The sequence below is a fragment of the Hemibagrus wyckioides genome, linkage group LG10 (genome assembly GCF_019097595.1).
Source record: "Hemibagrus wyckioides isolate EC202008001 linkage group LG10, SWU_Hwy_1.0, whole genome shotgun sequence".
Lineage (NCBI taxonomy): Eukaryota > Metazoa > Chordata > Actinopteri > Siluriformes > Bagridae > Hemibagrus > Hemibagrus wyckioides.
The window spans coordinates 5,190,362-5,204,632 of NC_080719.1; the positions used below are offsets into that span (position 1 = coordinate 5,190,362).

A 14,271-nucleotide genomic window follows, 5' to 3' on the forward strand; every position below is an offset into this window, starting at 1 on the left:
TGTTCCAAACAGCGCTACATACTAAATAGTACTCAAATAGCGTAAGCACGTCAGCTGAAATAACCTAGCTAACATACTCTTTAGTGCTGTAGTATGCGGATTGAAACACAGCCAGTCAAATCAGTTCAGTTGTATAATAAAAGTCATTTCACGCTGTGGCGCACGGATGATACTTTTGTAAAAAATAATATAAATGAATTTAATCTTTTGTAAAAAAATTTTTTTTACATCTGATTACATTTCGTTACAGATTATGGGAATAAATCTAGTGCCGGAATGTTTACATCTACCTACAACATTGTAGTACGTGCACATTGTGCGTAAAATAAGAATATTTTCTAACAATTGTTAAAATGACATACTGTTGTATAATTTAATTCTGAAAAATAAAATATAATTTTAAAAAAATACTGAAAGACATTTTATGTCGCTGTTGTTGCTGTTGACCTATTCTTAACATTAGATGTGTGTTTATTACAAGTATTACGGTAACGCGTCGACGTACTAACGTCATTAGCGAAACCATAACACTGTTGTAGCACCCGAGTACAATAATATAATTTTTTTATTATTATATTAAATTGCGTGAAATGATCTGTCTGACATATTGTGTATAAGTTGCAATACTCTGGATTTATCTGCGTTATTTTGTTTAAACCCAACAGCATGACCTCGTTGCTGATTTTACCGAGACGGTGTACTATAAATATCAAAAGTAATGGAGGAATATTCACAGGCAAAGGTAGTTATGTAGAGTGACCATCTTCAACACCTAGACTATATTTATGAACATATCATAAATTATAATAAAACATTTCATTCATTGATATCTGCATAATCTGCACTGACTGCTGAACTTTTAGGTCTATCAAGGATTCACTTTGCCCACAGGAAGTTTGTCCCTGTTCAGAAGCTGGACTTGGACGGACATGGACACTCAGGTGTTTTGGGATGTTGGTAAATAGTCTCTACAGATGTGATTTAACATGCACTGTATCGCCAAGGACCCTCACACCCATATGTGTTTGATGAACATCTTATTCTAGTTGTAATAAGCTCCACTCTTCGTTTCTGGGAAGGTTTTTTCACTAGATGTTACAAGAGCATTAGTGAGATCAGACACCGATGTTGTGAGAATAAGGAAACTCCACTTCACTGAGGTTGAGTCAGAGTCAGGGCTCAGTGCAGGACACTCGAGTTCTTCCAATCCAACCTTAACCTCCACACCATGTCTTTGTAGAGCTCTGTGCTTTGTGCACAGGAACATTGTCATGCTGGAACAGTGTTTGAGTCTCTTGGTTCCAGTGGAGAAAAAATTACAGTATACATTGACATTCTAGACAATTGTGTGCTTCCAGGTTTGTGGCAACAGTTTGGGGAAGAACCACACATGAGTGTGAAGGTCAGGTGTCCACAAATGTAAGTCCGTAATGTGCACCTTGCACGTGTCAAGCCCTTCCTTTATTATTGTTGTCTTGTAGGAGAAGCTTCCTTAGAGGGTTTTTTGGAGGAGGCCATGATGGCACCAAAGAGAAGATGACTTTAGAGGACATTGCGAAAGGAATCAGAGATCGAGAGTTTAAACGGATAGTGGTGATGGCCGGAGCTGGGATTAGTACTCCAAGTGGAATTCCAGATTTCAGGTAAACATTTGAAGAAGCACTGATGATTACAAGAAGTTCAGTCTAATCTTTTCTAATTCATCCTTCTCTTCTGACAGATCACCTGGAAGTGGCCTTTACAACAACCTCCAAAAGTATAACCTCCCCTACGCTGAGGCCATATTTGAGATTAACTATTTCCATTACAACCCTCAACCTTTCTTTGCATTGGCTAAAGAGTTGTATCCAGGGAATTATCGTCCCAATCTGACGCACTACTTCATCCGGCTACTTCATGACAAAGGCCAGCTGCTCAGGATGTACACTCAAAACATCGATGGACTGGAGAGAAGTGAGTTTATAGACTCTTGATATACAGTCAGCTCCAGAAATGATAAAATGATGAGCATCTGAGTGATGCAATGTCTAACAAGGCTGGAGAGGAAACAAGGCTTTTTGTGCAAACCAGCATTGATTATCAATACAGCAATCATCTAACCCTAGCCCTTATTTGACAGTGAGCTTGAAGGATTGTCCTTATATGATAGATAAATAGATGGATGTATGGATGGATGGAGAGGCATAAAGTTAGATAAGATAGATAGATAGTTAGATGGATGGATGGATGGATGGATGGATGGATGGATAGATAGATAGATAGATAGATAGATAGATAGATAGATAGATAGATAGAGGAGGGAGTTGGATGGACAGATGGGTTGAAATATCTATCTATCTATCTATCTATCTATCTATCTATCTATCTATCTATCTATCTATCTATCTATCTATCTATCCATCTTTCTATCTATCTATCTATCTATCTATCTATCTATCTATCTATCTATCTATCTATCTATCTATCTATCCATCTTTCTATCTATCTATCTATCTATCTATCTATCTATCTATCTATCTATCCATCTTTCTATCTATCTATCTATCTATCTATCTATCTATCTATCTATCTATCTATCTATCTATCTATCTATCTATCTATCTATCTATCTATCTATCTATCTATCTATCTATCTATCTATCTATCTATCTATCTATCTATCTACAGTGGCAGGAATTCCAGCTAAGAAGTTAGTGGAGGCACACGGGACATTTGCGACAGCCACATGCACAGTTTGTCGCAGAGAATACCAAGGTGAAGAGCTGCGTGTGAGTGTCATATTACACACCTTATAAACTGATCATGTAATAAAGAGAAAGAATGATAAGTTGACATCTTTCTTTCGTACCAAATCACATTTGAAGATTTTTTATATATGTTCGTCTTTCCTAGAGCGATATAATGGAAGGAACAGTTCCTCACTGCTCTCAGTGTAAAGGAGTCATTAAGCCTGACATTGTGTTTTTTGGTGAAGAGCTGCCTCAGCACTTTTTCCTCTACCTCACCGACTTCCCCATGGCAGACTTACTGATTGTAATGGGAACATCTTTAGAGGTGAGAGAAGACTCTGTCATCACGTTATTACCGCTCCTTCCTTCTGACTTTACTTGGAAACTTTTGCTGGAGTTTGTGAATACTTTATGCAGCACGGGATTTTTTCCAAGTGTGAATGTTGTGAGGTTGCAATCTCACTTTTTAAAAAATAACAACACAGGTAAAAAAATAAAATCTGCCGTCTATTAAAGTTTGACCAACTCAGATGTTTGACAGACTGTGACTGCACCAATAAGAGCTGATTTTTATTTAACCATACAAAATACAAAAAATATATATATTTTTAAATAACCGAATATTAATCATTAATATTTAAATCTAATTAATACATTTTTATATTTTAATTTACAGCCATTTAGTCAGGAGGTTTGATTCATTTTAGTTGAGATTTTATTTATTATATAGAATTTGTTTTTATTTTATTTTGCATGATTTACGTTGTATTTACAAAAAGTTTAATTTTAATTTATCTGTTTTATTTAAAGCATTTAATTTTATTTAACTCTTACTGAATTCTGTTTTTTATATTTTGTAATTCTACGTCTGATTGTATGATTATTTTCATGTAAAATATTAGTATATTATTTAGAATATTAATATATAATTTATTTTTGCATTAATTTTAGCTAGTATATTAGTTTTTTTTCCTTTTTTAATAGTCTTCATAAGACACAAGATAATAAGACACTAGTCGTATACTTTTTACAATTATTTTGCAACTTTAATATAATTTCATTTCATTACATTTATTTTCTAAGCAACATGCTGCCATTCTTTTTACCCTAATTTGTATGTATTCATTTGTTTGTTTTTCTGTTTACAGTATATAGCTCTAATTTATTTAACACTTATTATATATCTAAATTTTGTTTATATATACTGTACTATAATATCCTTTATAATATAATCAGGACCTTAATATAAGGTGACATAAACATTAACTTAACACCAAGTGCTACTCATTAAGTAATTCATTACAAATGACAGAACCAATTGGTCTGAACCGGATATTAAGATATTTTTAAGTGCATATAAGAACTTAACATGTCAATTTTAAATACTGTGCTACTGTGTAATAAGAGGAAGTGAATAAAAATTTGTAATCCTTTTTGGCCTGAAGTACATCTGTATTAAACGACAGTCAGGCGCTGTAGTTACTCAGTTTGACCAGCAGATGTCACTGTTTAGCTCTTGCTTTCTGCTGGTTCTCTGCAGGTGGAGCCGTTTGCCAGTTTATCCGGAGCTGTGCGAGGTTCTGTGTCTCGCCTCCTTATAAATCGTGATCTGGTGGGACCCTTTGCCCGGGGCTCTTCACGGCACAATGACGTGGCAGAGCTGGGTGATGTAGTGAGCGGCGTGAGGAAACTGGCAGACGCTTTGGGCTGGATGCCTGAGCTGGAAGCTCTTATGGCTGATGAAGGCCAGAAGGTCAGTGATGCTGAATAATATTGGATATTTAACCGAATTTACATGTGCAGATTTGAAGGATATAAGTGAACAATGGTCGAACACCAGTCTACATGAATCCCAGAAGTACCAAAGAGACACCGGTGGGCTAGTGAGTCAAACCCCTATTCTTTCATATAGAACTGGAAATAAACACATAGGAAATGTTTAATTATCTATTAAGATTTCTTGATCCCAAGCCAGTTTGTCTTATTGAACAAGTTAACTCAGATCTTCCTGGCACCGTACCCCTTTTATTGAAGCACATGTTCAGATGAAACTTTGATGAATTTAATCAAAAACACGTCATCAGATTTTGGCACAAACCTGTGGAGCCTGTATGTGCTTGAGTGTACACCGTCATTAAAGCAAAAACGGGACGCAACAAATACTTAGATCCTCTGATATTCATGTAAATATCTCAAAGATTCTACTTTTCGTACAAACAGTTGCTAATATGATTTATAATGAAATGGAGTTTTTTTCCATCAGAGTCATTATACTTATTTCATGGCACTTGCAATATTTACATTCTTTATAATACATTATTTAATAAAGAGTTATAATAATCATTAACTATACGGACACCACCAACTAAAATACTGGTGTTGCATAAAAACAATAACAGCTTCTTTAATCAATTGTCTTTTTAATTATTGTTCATTATTCAATCTTTCTAATTAAATGTGATTATAAAAAGTGAGAAAATATGTGCAATAATACAGTATGTTAGAGATAAAATGTAACATACTTGCTGAAATTAACCAGATAAATATAATTTTAAAAAGGAAAAATAGTAGTGTTCATCATTCAATTAATTTATTTTAGCTATAATTAGTTAAACAATGAGAAAAAGAAGACAAATAAGTCAGGGACTTGATTTAATTTATAGAATATATAGTTAATAAATTGAAGTTATATATCTATAAGAATCCAATTTGCATGTAGTGCATCTTGAAAACTCTTATTAAAAAAAGGCTTAGCTTCGCTGCACTCAGGATGGATCTTAGTGACTGTGCAGCTTCTCTGCTTGGTGTTAAAAAGGCAGAAAATGAGTGCGACCTGAGATCAGACATCACAGAGCCTACAGTGTTTTCCATTTCTTCTGCAGGCTTCAAAGATGAGAGAGGAATGACTATCCGGACGTGAGAGACCAGCTTCATTTGTCGCATCCTCTCAGTCATTTTGTGGCTGTGATGTGTTTCGGCTCGACGTCCATGGCACGTTAACAACCTTGATGGAGTCAAACTGTAATGAACATGGCACTAGGAGGCTCGGCTCTCTGCATTAGTCTTGTGACTGTTTTACAGTCTCGGAGTTCATATGTAATTATTAATGATATGAACGATGAGCTGTTTAAATGTGACATTGTTTTCAGGTGACTTAAGATTTTTCTCCCTATTTATTAATATTAATATTAAAATCTTTAAAAGTTGTCACTTTCCTGTTGTCGTTTTGTCTTCTTCCTTCCCAAAGCGGAATTTTGGCCTATATTTAGGATGGACTAAGAAAAGAAGCTGAATATCAGCAAAATCTGCAGCACTGCCCTAAAAACTAAAATAAACCAAAATAGGAGCTCTACTTCTGTCACTCCAAGGAAGAAAATAATGAAGTCGTGCAATGAAGCGAGTGGGGTGTAGTATACACTGTGCATGTATTTGTTACTTCGTTGCATCACATTTTCACCATTTTCATCTGGGTCTACACTATATTGCCAAAGGTTTTGGGACATCTGCCTTTACATCATGAACTTTAATGACATCCCATTCTTAATCCATACTGTTTAATATGGAGTTGGCCCGTCCTTTGCAGCTACAACAACCCTTCTGGGAAGGTTTTCCACAAGGTTTAGGATTGTGTTTATGAGAATTTTTGACCATTCCTCTAGAAGTGCATTTGTCTTTATGGACCTTGCTTTGTGCACTAGTGCGCAGTCATACAAAGTTGGGAGCATGAAATTGTCCAAAATGTCTTGGTATGCTGAAATATTAATAGTTCCTTACACTGGAACTAAGGGGCCGAGCCCAACCCCTGAAAAACAACCCCACACAATAATCCCCTCTCCACCAAACTTTACACTTGGCACAATGCAGTCAGGTGAGTCTCGTTCTCCTGGCAACCGCCAAACCCAGACTTGTCCATCAGATTGCCAGACAGAGAAGCAAGATTGGTCACTCCAGAGAACACGTCTCCTCTGCTCTAGAGTCCAGTGGCGGAGTTCTTTACACCACTGCATCCGATGCTTTGAATTGCACTTGGTGATGTAAGGCTTGGATGCAGCTGCTCAGCCATGAAAACCCATTCCATGACGCTCTCTACACACTGTTCTTGAGCTATTCTTAAGGCCACACAAAGTTTGGAGGTCTGTAGCGATTGACTCTGCAGAAAGTTGGCGACTTCTGCGCACTGTTCGCCTCAGCATGTGCTGACCCTTCTCTGTGATTTTACATAACCTACCACTTCGTTGCTGATGTTCCCAATTGCTTCCACTTTGTTATAATACCACTAACAGTTGACCATGGAATATTTACTAGTGAGGAAATTTCTGGAATGGACGGGTGGCAACCTATCACGGTACAACACTTGAATTCACTGAGCTCCTGAGAGCGACCCATTCTTTCACAAATGTTTGCAGAAGCAGTCTGCATGCCAAGGTGCTTGAATTTATACACCTGTGGCCATGGAAGTGATTGGAACACCTGAATTCAATGATTTGGAGGTGTGTCCCAAAACATTTGGCAATATAGTGTATGTAGGTAAAGTGCAGAAATGGGTTTTGCATGAACTCTACGTTCATTTAATTGTGTTTTCCTGCTGATGAGTAAATATTACTGCATACAGGTTAAACCTTAAAGCAATTAATATCATAATAACGGTTCTTTCTTTGGAATTAGGCCTGTTCTAGTTCATTAATTTGAATGCACCTCATTAAGGTGTCTAATCATTGGGAAAAAAAAAAAAAAGTTCATACAGACTCTTTCAGTTATTTAAGGGTCAATAGAAAAAGATATAGGAAAACAGCTGTTATGAAAAAAGAAGAGAAGGGGATAATATATCAAAATATTAAGGAAGACTGAAAGATTGTAAGTGAAATCTGTCATTTGTGAATAGAAGAAACACAGTAACAGTAACATGACCGACGAGTGGCAGAAGGGACTTGCAAAAAGTCTACGATTTTAGAGGGTTAAAGTTGAACGAATTTATGTCCCATTCAGACAGAATTATATCAGTTTGCTTTGATAATATCTTATTATACGCTGTTTGATCCTTTTTTACTTGAATGACTGTAAAACGGAACTGGCATTAAGGATCTCAAAATAAGAATACAAACTTTAGCATTTAACAGTATATACCAAAAATATCATCAGATGACAAACTTTTACCCACCACTGACTCACGTCTTTGAGCACCCAAGCTAAATCACACTTGAGTGGACCAAACACAGATAAATATCACCACTTCTTCTCTCTGCTGCTTTGAGATAAAGCTCCTTGGGCATCACTTCAGATTTGAGGAAGACAGCTTAAGCTGTCAGGAGTCCTGCCATGACGTGCTGTCACCTTCTTCAATACAGTATCTCCATTCAGAAAAGTATCTTTTGGTTAGATTGTCCTGTAAAAAATAGTTGAAAAAAGGTTTCTTACCTAATCCCCAACGCTGCGAAATTCTCAATGCTGGATGAAAAGGTGTTGATCTTTCCTCTAACAGCAGCTCACACAAACAGTTCTGGCTCCAACTGATAGGTGTATATTAATGTGCTCATTCAAATACATTATCAATTCCATACTACTTACATTTGGCAGATGTGTAATCCAAGGCACATATTTTTAAAATATGTAGTTTAGTAGTCAGGGCATTGAGCAAGGAGTCGGACATTTTAAGGGCTGTCTCTCTCAATCGTAAAACCCCTTGCAGTGTACAGTTTGCTCCCTAAAAAATACACCCACAATACACCGCTATGCTCACTGCTGGAACTGACTTCATATTTTCTGAAGGCTCTCACCTCCAAAAAAAATTCCTGCCTTCCTCTATGAATGTAAGTAGCCTGTTAAAGCTCTCACATTAGCAATTTCTAACTTCCAAATACACAATTGGAAGTGACTTTCCAAAGATGGATTTCAATGCATGTCAGAAAGATCCCAGTCAGCAGTGTCCCAGTGTGTCATGAGCCAGAATCCTGACCAGTGTGCCAACTTGTGTATATGATTAAGCTGATTGAGAGACATCTATTTCTTAACAGTTGGGAGGAGTCTCTAGTTTCAGTGATTTGTAACATTCAGAGGTAAAGCTTTTTGGGGTAAAATATTTCTGGCACTGGAGACTTCAGGAGAGAAGAGGAGAAGAGTTTAGAGTTGTGCACCAAAATATATATATATATATATATATATATATATATATATATATATATATATATATATATATAGAGTCTTATTAAATTCAAGAAAGCAGAGGCTGGTGAAGAAAACAAATGACAGTTACTGTCAATTGTAACTGATATACTGTAAGTGATAACAGGGACTAACTTGTGGGTCTAATGGATGTTCCACAAATTAAATGTCACTAGAAATGGCATAAAGGTTACATTATACTACATGCCATTCCTACATTAATATACAATGTCATTGTTGGCAAAATGCTGTGTTATAAGAGAAATGGTAGCAGGTTATAGTGTCAGCATTTACTCCTCTTTGCAGCAGACTACACCACACCGACTTGTCTGGGTTTTATTTCTTACTTTGAAGTCTATAGAAGAGAGTGAGAGAGGTCCTATTGTTATTCTGATACCTTACCATCCACTCTCACGGACTACCAAAGATAAAAAGTCTCTAAACTGTCACTGGCTAACATAGATACAAAGTCTTTAAGTTGCCACTGAACACTAATGATACCAAGTCTCTAAATTTCCACTGACTGCCATTGATACAAAGTCTCTAGATCAGGGTTGTCCAATCTTATTCACAAAGGGTCGGTGTGGGTGCAGCTTCTCATACCATTCGAGCAAAAGCCAGAAGTTTAACCAGATCTTGGATTTCTGTAGACTAAGGTGTGGCTTCTGCTTGAATGGTATGAAAACCCACACACACCTCTGCTCTAAATTGTTACTGACTACCTAAGACAATAATTCTCTTAATTTTTATTGACTACCATAGACACAAAGTCTCGAAACTGACTACCGTAGACACAAAGTCTTTAAATTTTCACTGTTTAACATAGACACAAAGTCTCTAGAATGTTCACTGAGTACTCAATACACAAAGTTTCTAAATTTTCTCTGACAACCATAAACACAAACCCTCTAGATGTCATTAATTACCATAGACACAAAGTCTCTAAATTTTCATTAAATAACACAGACTCAAAGTCTCTAAATTGTCACTGTGTAACATAGACACAAATTCTCTACATTTTCATTGACACAAAGTCTCTAAATTAATTAACAGACACAAAGTCTTAAAATTGTCACTGACTATTAAAGACACAAATTCTCTAAATTTTCGTTGAGTAACAGACACTAAATCTCAAAATTTTCACTGACTACCATCAATACAAATTCTCCAGACTGTCACTGACTACTATACTAAGGCATTCTCTAAATCATTATTGACTATCAATAATTTTCATTGAGTAACATTGACACAGTCTCTAAATTGACTACCACAGTCATAAAAGTCATATTTTCTCTGACTCTCACAGACACAAAGTCTGTTGACTACCACTGTCACAAAGTCACTGAGTAACATAGAAACAAAGTCTCTAAATTGACTAGCACTGACACAAAGTCTGTAGATTGTCACTAAGTAACAGACACAAAGTCTCTAGATTGTCACTGAATACTAAATACTATAAGTCTCTAAATCTTTATTGACTACCACAGACACGTCTTAAGATTGTCACTGACTACCACAGACAAAGCCTCTAGACTGTCACTGACTACCATAGACACAAAGTCTCTAACTTTTCATTGAGTAACATTGACATAAAGTCTCTTAATTGACTACCACAAAGTCTATAAATTGTCACTGACTACTAAACAATTTCTATATTTGTACTGACAAACATAGAGACACAAAGTCTTTAAATTGACCACTAAATTGTACCACTGACACAAAGTATGTAGATTGTCACTAATTAACATAGACCCAAAGTCTGTGGATTGTCAAATAGACAAATATAAACCTTATACTTATAAACCATTGACATCATACCTTGACAAGTTGTTATAAAGATTTTGCACTTCACAAGCCAACACTCTAATTTTATCTGAAGCACTTTAGATGGAGCAGCTGAGCTTTGGGAAGTGAGAAATCTGTGTTTATCTATTCACAGATAACTGACTCTCAGATATGTCAGGTTTTAATGAGCTACAAAAGCATGACCTGCTTCCTTCACACTTCAGTGAGAAGCTCGAAAACTTCGTGTCATTACACATGGGTGGGTGGGTAAGTAAAAAACAATGGAGAAAAAAGAGTACGCAGTACGTAATGCAACCTTTGTACAGAGTCATTCACCTCAGTCTTCTCTATGTACCAAGATATTAGCTGTGAAAGTATGAAAACATGCATAGAAGCACTATTTGTGTTAATCTAGCTGTTATAGTGTGACAAATAGTGGTAGAAGGAATCACAAAGATAGCCCAAGTGCAGCTGGCAAGCTGGATCTAAGACTAAAAATAGTTACACACATCCAGTAACTGATGATCATTATGAAGTCCAGTCATCTTAATGTACATGCCTAAACCCTTTAAAACCACCCTTTAAAATACATTAACTGCATTCCAGGAAGGCAATATTCTGCTAATGCTTTACTTCAGTTTAGAAATAACTCAGTTTCTGGTTCTGTTGTTTACAAGATTAAACAATGAAATATGTTTCATTTAAGGAAAAACCTCATGAAGCGCCAACTTGCTAATTTACACATAAAGAATTTGCTAGTTGTAGTTCTTACACTAAGCTCCAAATATTTGTTTTTGGGTATTTTGGAAAAGATTTTTCTTTATATTCCTATAGACCCACGGCGGTAGCTTATTAAAGTGTTGCTTTTGATGCCACGTTGGATGCTAAGTTAATGCAACAAAAGTGACACTAACATGCTCACCTACTGGATATATTGTCATAAACGTTAGATTGTTATAATTTCTTTTCCTTAAGTAACCCTAAAGTGTTAACTAGGATTTAGCGTGTCGATTAGCTTGTCTAACAAGCTCGTATCCTGGTTTTCACTCCTGTGAAGTGAGTAAGTAACACATGCTAAGCTAACACCTGAGAATGTCTTTGTTGGGAATCTGAGTAAATATCAGGGATTAATCAATAGCTTTATGCAGCACTCATTGAAGGTATAATAGTGTAAAATTGTAGTAAATAGTTGAGGGTTATATACAAATGTCTCCTGGGATATGTATCGTGCTCCTTACTTCACAAAGAAAGCGTGAAACGAGGATTAAGGTCACACTTTCTCCAACCAGGCAGTTCAGCAAACTGACACTGCTTCACTTGATCAGACATTTGATCTATTATTCAACATGAAATGAAAAAGTTTGGCTTCTGCAAAGGTGCCGAGTCTCAGAATACGGTATGCCATTTAATACATTCCACAGGGGACGTGACAGACTTTAAGAGAAGTTAATTAGACAGTTTCTCATGTTTTAGTGCATGTTAAGCCTTGTCCTGGACTGCACGTAGCCAATTTCAAACTTCATTACAGAGTTGTAACCAGTCAGAACTGTCTAAATATCTTTTCACACCTTTTCACCTTTAACTTTTTCACTTCTCAATACGAAGAGCTAAAATTGTTAGTCTTGGATTCAGTCATGTAACTGCTTCTTTCTTTCTTTCTTTCTTTCTTTCTTTAGTTTCTATACATAAATATTTAAAATATGTGTGTGATAAATTATACCACAGCGCTGCTGAGTTCTCAAATCCGCTCCAAAGGGGGTTCATTTAATATAAAAGCAGCTCTGACTGGAGTTTAAATCTCAGCTTTATATATATTAATGCACTCGTTATAATATGTTAACTGTAACGCCTCGTCAGGCGGAGGAGTGTTAGAGTCCATGTGCAGATTTCATAAAGGAAATCGTGCAGAAATCGTGGTCAAGATAACGAAAGCAAAGGGTCAAATACCAGAAAGCTGTCACTCAGAAAACTAATCCAAAACACAAATCCGAAACTCGAGGTCAAGAGATAAACTGGCAAGGTCATACACGAGGTAACTAGACAATAACAGAATAAAGGCTTGGCAAGTGACACAAACAGAAACAATCCTTCGCAATGAGGCTGAGGTGGCGCGCTGCTTAAATAAGCCTCAGTACCGGAAGTGGCCAGAGATAGTTAATATTCGGGCGAGGGCTCCCTCTGGTGTTCTGGCCCAGACTGTTGTGTGACAGAACCCCCCCGTCTAGGGTTCGTCGTCGTGGGCGCCCCCTCGGGCGAGGGGCCGGTCTGTGGGGAAAGTTCAGGTGAAATTCTTCGATGAGTGCAGGGTCCAGGATGTCCTGCCTATTGACCCAGCAGCGCTCCTCTGGACCGTACCCCTCCCAGTCCACCAAGTATTGGAGGCGGCCACCCTGTCGACGCAAGTTGAGAATGGTGCGAACGCGATAAGCGAGGGAGCCGTCGATGTCCAGGGGAGGAGGTGGTTCATGGGTTTCGGAGCGCGTGGTTTGAGGTTCATGATAGGGCTTGAGCAGAGATACATGGAACGTGGGCGAGATACGATAAGAGGCAGGCAGTTCCAGGCGATAAGAGACAGGATTAACCTGACGAACGATCTTGAACGGGCCGATGAATTTGGGGCTGAGTTTGCGACAGGGTAGTTTGAGTTTCAAATTACGCGTGGATAGCCAAACTCTCTGACCCACCTGGTAGGCTGGGTGAGGCCGACGTCGGCGATTGGCCTGAATTGCCTGTCTTCGTACTGCCCTTTGAAGTCGGACATGGGCTCGCTCCCAAGTCTCTTGGCTACGTCTAGCCCAGTCGTCCACTGCGGGGACATCGGAGGGTTCTTCAGACCATGGGAATAAAGGTGGTTGATAGCCTAGTACACATTGGAATGGCGTCAGCCCCGTAGAGGAATGGGTTAAGGAGTTCTGGGCATATTCGGCCCACGGGAGGAACTCACTCCATCTATGTTGCTCCTTGCTGCAGTATACTCGCAGGAACCTCCCCAGCTCTTGCAGGCGTTCGGCTTGTCCGTTGGACTGGGGATGATATCCCGAGCTCAGACTGACGTTGATCCCCAATTGCTTACAGAACTCCTGCCATACTCTAGAGGTAAACTGTGGCCCTCGGTCTGATACTATGTCCTCAGGGATGCCAAAATTTCGGAACACGTTATGAAAAATAGCTACGGCGGTTTCCATAGACGTGGGTAGGCCTTTCATAGGGATGAGTTTACACCCCTTGGAGAACCGGTCTATGACGACCATGATCGTGGTGAAGCTCTGCGACTCGGGGAGGTCTGTGAGAAAGTCTATAGAGAGGTGTGACCAGGGGCGTCGTGGGATGGGTAGCGGTTCCAGCAGGCCCTCAGGCAAATGGCGGTCGGTTCGAGATTGGGCGCACACGGGACAGGAACATACAAACCCCTCCACATCCTGATTTAGAGAGGGCCACCAAAAGGTCCGGCGCAGTAGCTGAGTAGTGCGGTGCATACCTGGGTGGCCGGTGCTGGGGCTCTCGTGGGTCCACTTAATCAGTCTGTGTCGTGGGCACAAACCGCTTGGAGGGTGGACAGTTTGGGGGGGGTGCCTCGGAGGTGCAGGCCCGTTCGATC

At 38.4% G+C, this 14,271-nt stretch overlaps 1 protein-coding gene across 2 annotated transcripts; it reads left to right on the forward strand.

Annotated features, from left to right (window-relative positions):
- Window positions 1–500: 500 nt before the first annotated feature.
- Window positions 501–5,935, forward strand: sirt3 (sirtuin 3). Of its 2 annotated transcripts, none has more exons than XR_009205927.1 (8): window positions 501–742; window positions 864–957; window positions 1,482–1,643; window positions 1,721–1,953; window positions 2,668–2,768; window positions 2,893–3,054; window positions 4,270–4,612; window positions 5,612–5,935. XR_009205927.1 is itself a non-coding variant. In XM_058401735.1 (8 exons), the coding sequence occupies exons 1-8, from the start codon at window positions 667–669 to the stop codon at window positions 5,633–5,635; spliced, it is 1,065 nt and encodes a 354-aa protein (XP_058257718.1). In that variant the 5' UTR covers window positions 501–666; the 3' UTR covers window positions 5,636–5,935. The 2 variants fall into 2 exon arrangements, 1 of the variants encoding a protein (XP_058257718.1); XM_058401735.1 differs by having other exon boundaries at window positions 4,270–4,482.
- The last annotated feature ends 8,336 nt before the right edge of the window (window positions 5,936–14,271 follow it).